The following is a 7666-nucleotide window of genomic DNA, read 5'->3' as shown; positions in this document are numbered from 1 at the left end:
TTTGTTAGAGATTCTGGGGAAATTTTCTAGTTTCTTTAACAGAGCATTTTCAATGACTTCAGGGCTGCCATAACAGTCTTCTAATCTCTGCTATACCATTTTAACTCCTACAATTGGATTTTTAACATGCGCTGATCTGATTCTTTTGGCCTGTTGAGATGACTCTGGCCCAAGCCACTTTGTCAGCAAATCAAGCTCTTCTCTGGATGTAAGATTGAGATCTCTGGTTATGCCCTGGAATGATGTCTTCCATGCCCAATAGTTCTCTGGGTGATCATCAAATGTTAGCAGCCCTGTAATAACTAACTCTTGACGAATAAGGTGCTTTGCTAGATCAGTGGTCTCTGAAATTCCTAATGTGCCATCTCAAAGAGGATGCACGATAATCCATGTTATGGGATGGATGTTGTATATTTGCATAATCTCTGCTTTCTTGGATGCGCACCCTTGGTGTTGGGACATTGTCAGTATAGGTGTGCAATTCAGGCATATTTGGAGTGGATTGAAGCTTTGGAATTGTGCTGGAGATAGGAGCAAACTCTGTTATATTTTGTTCCAGAGCATGATTCTGACCATACTCATAAGTCCTTTGTACTGGATCATGAATAACTATCTCTGCAAACTCTTGAAGCGAGTCCTCTTCTAAAACAGCTGCAGCTTCATATACTGCAGCTTCTGCAGATGCTGCTACTGCTGCCCTTTGACTCTGTAGCACATGAATATTAGCTTCCAACTCTGCTTTCTGCTTCATCATGTTTGCCTCTTTTTTTGCATAAGAGACTTCTGCTTGTGCTGCTTCTGCCTTTGCTTTTGCTCTGAGCGCTGCAGAACTCACTGACGATCTGCTGGAGCACACAGAATCTCTGGAGCCGGAAACCTGAGATCTGGTCTTCAAGGTTACAGGAGTCATTTTAATACTCTTATCTGAATTAATGGTGATAAATTTAAAGTGGATGCCTTAACTTCAAATGTAGCTGTTTCGACTTTGCCTGTTATACGTATGGCTTTTACTGTACTGTCCTACTATCCCATAGCTGACAGCCAGTTAACAAAACAGACAGAAATAGCGTTGTGTTTTATTCCAAAACTGAATTTACTTCTATCAATAGTTCTGTAAACTGCAATACAATCAGAGTGTCGGGATTCGAACCCGTGACCAACCACATCTCAGGCGGTAGCCCTGCTTACTAGGCTACCGTCCTCTCTGGGCATTCTTCCCTGAAGCCTATTATTTCAACCTTAGTCTTGCCAAGCCTTGCTCATCACCCTTGATTCCCCACACCTGGTACTTCCCTATATAAGTCCAGCCCCTTGCACTCAAGCTTGCTGATTATCGAGTTCCTGAGCCTTGATCAAGCTTCTCCTCATCTGCTGCTCTTGCCTACTACCACAAATCCACTGCTGACCAGGAACTGACTATCGACTACTCTTCTGCTTTGTCCCTACCTACTGAACTGCTACCTCCGTTGCCGATCCGGATTGTCTGACCACGCTTACTGCTGCCCGCCCCGACCTTTGGCTCGTCTGACTTTTCTCTGGTTGTCCCTTGTCTGCTTCTCCACCTCCGGACCGAACCTGCACTCTGCCTGGCTGGGTGATCCTGGGGACCGCGACCTGGTGTTAGCTTGCAGCGCAGTCTATCCCCACCATCAGGGGCTCTAGTGAAAACCAGCTAGCACTTAGTTTCCGCACCTCAGATGAACCTGTGTCCTCAGAAGAGTACTACCTGGTGTCCATCCGGTATCCAGCACTGCTACCACCGTAGCCAACCCGGATTGTCTGACCATGCCTCTGCCAGACTTTCTGCACCTACTACCGGCCTGCGGTCCTTGCCACTGGGCTCCACTCCTACCTCCGGCCAGCAGTCCTCTGACTCAGGTGAGCCTGTAGGATTGTTACACAGAGAGACTTAGAATTAAAATTATGTATTACATGTGACACTTTGGTAATAAGCACAACATTAAACATTACTATGCAGAAAGCTTATATTAAAATGATATATCAAACACACAACAGTGCAGTCAAAGTGTAAAATTAACTTTGGGAAATAATAAATAGACTTACAGGCATTTGTGTATCTAGGGGCAAATATAGAGATCTTCACTTGCCTGCATCAGAACTAAAATGGCTTCTGTATCTGAGGTAAAATTGTTTATGTGGTAACCAAGGTGAAAACTTTATGTTGTTCAAAAATAAACTTTATTAACAAAGGCAAGCCTTTCTGATTCTTCCTGTGAGGAACTGAACTGCAATTGCAACAGGCAACCACCAGGTGTCCTCAAAATAAAAATCCTATAGATAATCCTATAATAGACAGCACAGGATCAGTAGACATTGGTTGATATTAATAAAGATCCGTAGATCCAGGAATGTAATGGCTTGTAGGTCATATGACAGTGTAAACTTAAGGTTATCTGGAAATAATTTATTGTGACCCGAAGCTTCCACGGTGGGAGGCCTCCATTCCTAAATATGTATACAAGAAAAATAAAAAGGTCCTGGCACTTTAAATGAGGCCAACCACCAAAATGGGTATATAAAGTACATATGGTAATACGTTTATTGAAAGATGAAAGTGCAGCAAAAACCAATAAAAAATCACAATTCCTGTATATGATCAAAACATATGGAGTAAAGAACTGACAAAAACAATTCATAATCAGTAAAGTGGATACACAATACACTGATACATGATAATAATGTATAGATAAGAAAACATGATTGGTATAAATATAATGCAAAAACATCTTGACATCTTAAAACTCAACGCGGATCGTGGAACCATGTCCGCTTCTTCAGGAGTATGATGTAAGAAGAGATCTAAAAATAAAAGTCAGCTCACCAGTAAGACCAGCATCTTAAAAAGGGGTGGAGGGGCGACAGACAGCCGTCTCACCTGGGGCTGTGGCAAGAGGACCCGCCCATGGCAGGGGAACATCCGGAAGGCAGGCCAGGTGCGAGGTGAGATCCATGGAATGAAGAAATGTGGGTATAAACCAGCCCATTGATGTGTTTAATCCATATTGAAAAGAGGTCCCAGTTAGCCTTCAGGTGAAATAGAGCAAGGTTATATGTGGTGTTAAGATGTTCCGCAAATTTAGAAAGTTCCTCCACTGTGCCAGTCCATATCAAAAATATATCATGGATAAAGCGATGCCAGCAAAGGACCAAGTCCATATAGCTGGCATACGCCTCATCCTTCCATAGTTTGCACTCCCCTTCCTCCCAGGTACAGGTTTGCATACGACGGAGCACAACAAGTGCCCATCGCAACACCCTGCACCTGGAGGTAGTGGGAGCCTGCAAAGGTAAACCAGTTGTGTGTCAATATGTAATGCAACAGTTGGAGGATAAAATCATTAAATCTCCACTGTGTACGTTCTTCTCTCAAAAACATGCGTACCGCATTCAAGCCTTTATCCTGCGGGATGCTTGAATAGAGCGCCTCCACATTAAGAGTGACCAAAAACGCTCCTTGGGGTATTGACAATCCTTCAATTTGCTTTAACAAATCCAACGTGTCTTTTATAAATGAAGGTAATCTTCCTACATGTGGTGTTAAAAAAAAAAGTTACTAATTTGCTGGAATTTTCGGTAATCAAACCTATTCCTGAAATTATATGGTGGTTTGGTAACACTGATTTTTTGGTAGTGAATAAAACGTTGCCTCATGTGGGAATTGTATATTAAAGAAATCGTAAGTACTTTGGTCAATGAGGCCTTGTAAAAAGGCCCCATTGATCAGCTTCTTAAACTCAGCCCTGAATTGTATCGTCCTAGTAGGTGAAATTTTACAATAGCAGTCTTTGTTGGAAAGTATATGTAGGCACGTGCTTTGTAATCCAGTTGTGTCATTACCACTATATTACCTCCTTTATCTGACTGTTTAATAATTATTCCATCTTTATTTTTCAATGTGATTAGGGCTTGATGTTGTGATGCAGTAAGATTGCTAACACCTGAATCAAAATGTGCATTTTTAATTTCACTGATTGTGGCAATCAAAAAAGCCCAGATGATTGGATTGGACATCAAATCGGGAAATCTTTTTTTGAGATTTCTGAATTTGTTAGCTTTAGGTCTAGACTTCGTAAAAGTCAAGGAGATGGCTACATCAGAAACATTTTATATTCAATTAATTTTCTTCTAAAAGTACCATGAGGTGTCCCTTAAGGCCCTGAAATCTTACATTTTGAAAATGTTCTTTTTTTTCTGTTAAATCCTTGTCTCTTTTTTACCCAAAAACCCCAGTAAGGTGTATTCAAGAGCTCAAGAGCTAAAAGGGTAAAGATATCCACGGGAAATCCTGGTAAGGAAAAAACTTGGAAGGACTCCTCAAATAAGAACATCCATATATATTGGAGGAAATAAATTAGTACCAAGTCGACTTCCCTACCCTCAGCTACTACAAGCGGACGGACGGAGCCACGCCAATTAGCACGAGATATTGCCAAGCATGGACAAGTACAAAAATCTGTCTGATGTGGAGCTCATAAAAGTCCTGCGGGATTTCAAAATACCTCATGGACCTGTCGTTGGCTCCACTCGCATGTTGTATGAAAAGAAACTTGTTGAGTTTGAACGCAAGAAAAAAAACTACCCAAGCTCTACAGAATCTTCCTATGAAAGCAAACAACAATATAGTACAAAAGAATATGATGACAACCAGGATGACTATGAAACATATGAAGAAGAAATTTACACCAAAACATACCAGCAACCAGAAGCTCATCAGAGGGTGGTAAGAGAAGATCAGCGAAACAATTCTAGAATTGGGGAGAACACATACCAGAATATCTCCCAAGTGCGCCATCAGTCCTACTCACAGGGAGTGGAACCTCGCAGGCCCATTTGTCCAAAAGCAATGGAAGAAGAACCCAAGCAACCAACCAGACGCTTCCTTCCACTATGGCTGCAGCTTCTCTTACCGTTTCTGCTCACTGGGTTTCTGATGTACCTTTACCTCCAGGAGACCGATCAGAACCCTTTCACATTCCTGAAAGGAAGCCTGAATCCAAGTGAGAGCGATGCTCACAGTGCAGAGTGATTCACTATTGTCACATGTGAGAAGCTATATATAGTCACTATTTGCCATTTAAATGGTTTTCCCTATTGTGTATTCTAAATGACATGTTCTTACAGAGGCCGGATTCACACCTTTGCTTTATTGCTTGATGCGTTTTCTGTTGAAATCAGTGGAAGTGCATCCCAACCTCAGTGTGTCATGATGCACATCAATTAGCATGGTCGGAGAGAGAGGTGTCACCGGCACGCTGTGGATCTCCGGAGTGGGTCTGGGGCTTTGTTCGGCGATCACATGGTAACAGCGGGTGGCGTTATTTCGGGGGCCAGGTAGGACCCCTTTATCACATGCCTGATGAGGGGGTCCTACATGGCTCCAGAAGGGTTGCTGTTTGCTATACCGGTGTGGTTGCTGGGTGGAGCTTTGGACCCATTCTGGGAATCCATGGTGCGCTGGGGACATTTCTCATTCTCACTATATGAGGTTATCTCTATATAAAATTATAAAGTTGATGAAACATAAATCTACCACCTGTAAATTGACCTTTGTCTGACACGATAAAATTTTGTGCAGGAAACAAAGTCTTGAGAGATGGTCCCCACACACACACACAATAGTGTTGACAAACTCTTACTAGTGCAAATTAGACTACAACCTGGGTATTTATTCAGCCACAATTGACCATGCAAAAACGTCCCCATTTTCAAGGTTTTGTACATAAAGAGATGTGATAAGAACTTGAAACTCAAAGTGAAAGAGGAAACTTCATCAACAAAGGAACAAAGCAATAGGCTGTCTCTTTGTTCTTTGGGTGAAATTATCTCTTCCTGAGACACCCAGTATTGACTCAGCTGAACGTATAAACCTAGTCAAAGTGGTGACTAAATGTGTATGTGTGGATATGTATGTATGTAGCCGTCTACCCTATCCAGAGGAGAAGGGACCAGCGCCATTCCTAAGCCAGTGTTCTTTTAAACACATATGGTTCCTTATTTTGGTAAGAGGCCATTACCTTTATATACACCGGTGTTTCGTCACAGAATTGGAGGTAGATATCACATAATTATCATAATTGGATTCACTTACTGCTCTTACCTTCTTTCCGCCAGGTAAGGAGGAAATTCACCAGGTGGAGGGATATCACAGTCACTTTTGATTTGGTTGGATTCCTTCACATTTGTATTTTGCTTCACCAAAATCTTCATTTGAAGAAAAGACTCTTTATTTTGGACTGCTTATATCACATATTTGTGTTTTGTCCCCAACCATTTTGAGTTGTTTATATTTGATATTGTTGAAATATCTGTCACAGATTTATATATAATTTTATATATATTCATTTAGAAATAGCGCACTTATACATCATTTCATATATATACATATATATATATATATATATGGGTATATATGTACATATGCGTATATGTATCTATATGTGTGTGTAAGTACATGTATGTATCCGGTTGTCACTATATATTGAATTTTGATGTTGTTATATGCAAAGGATTCTGCATAACAGGAATAATTCGTTAGAAGTGATACATGGGATGAATTTATGTAAATCCTCAAGGGATATTCCCATCATTTAAAAAAGGAATAACTCATCTACAGATATGGCTCACCCACCAAATCATTAGTTTCCAAAAGAAGCTATAAACTACAAAGGGCATGATCTATCCATATGAATACATTGAAATTAAAATCTTGCACTAAGATTATAGTAATATGGAATAAAGAGTTTTCCTACAGGAGATTAATGCAGCTGCTAATAATGACGCTACCATCAGAGAACGCGATCTTGGAACAAGATACTAGAATGTTATCAAAGCAGAAATGACTAGATCCCCATAATATGATTCATATTAATATATGGTTTACAGCAAATCCCCACATCACATTGTAGGACAATTCCAATGATGTAACTGAACTGTTAACCATTGGGCATTTGAGAGATGACCAGTCACTGCCCACTTCTGAAACCACCACTGAGGAGACAGTCAATATTGGTTGAGGAGTGGTCATTTCAATCAATAGTTTCTGATCATATAAAGGAGGAGACCTGGAAAAAGTGGAGGACACTGAAAAAAAAAAAAAATAAACCCTGAAGAACACACCTAAGGGATGACACAGGAAAAAGACCGCTGCCATTGACCACTGCCCACCTTGCTGATCTCTTGCTGTTGAGACGAACCACCATACTTTGAACATTTTCCCTTGGAAGGAGTGGTGAGATATAGACTTAATAATTTGTCCTTAACACATTTGCTTCCAAGATAGTAGGAACTGTATGGTACTGTCTGACATTTTATATATCATAATTTACATTACATTTACATTTTATATATCATAATTTACATTAACATGTTAATTTCTTTTTTCCTACTTTATGAATTGAAATTGTTTGTCTAAGGTTAAGACTAATTTAGCAGATTTATTGAATTTAAAACGTATTTGGTATAATAGGGTGTTGCTCCTTGAGAGAAGTTTCTTTCTTTCGTACAGTTGCGGAAAGTGAGAAACTGCCCTAAAGAGTGGTCAGGCATTTGGTTTTTGGTATTTTATATCACAGTTAATTTTACTTTGTATCGGGTTGTATCTAATTCTGTTTTTGGTTTCTAAAATTGATTTCTAATCACATTGTAA

General features: G+C 40.2%; 1 protein-coding gene across 1 annotated transcript; it reads left to right on the top strand.

Annotated features, from left to right (window-relative positions):
* The first annotated feature begins 4431 nt into the window (after positions 1–4431).
* On the top strand, positions 4432–5321 carry LOC309553011 (uncharacterized protein). Its single transcript, XM_082253914.1, has one exon. It carries the CDS (start codon positions 4457–4459, stop codon positions 5045–5047), a length of 591 nt encoding a protein of 196 aa, XP_082110040.1. The 5' UTR covers positions 4432–4456; the 3' UTR covers positions 5048–5321.
* The last annotated feature ends 2345 nt before the right edge of the window (positions 5322–7666 follow it).

This window comes from Pelophylax lessonae, assembly GCF_965119305.1.
Source record: "Pelophylax lessonae genome assembly, chromosome: 1".
NCBI classification, from domain to species: Eukaryota; Metazoa; Chordata; class Amphibia; order Anura; family Ranidae; genus Pelophylax; species Pelophylax lessonae.
The sequence above is the reverse complement of the archived record's forward strand: the minus strand, read 5'-3'. Positions and strand labels throughout refer to the sequence as shown.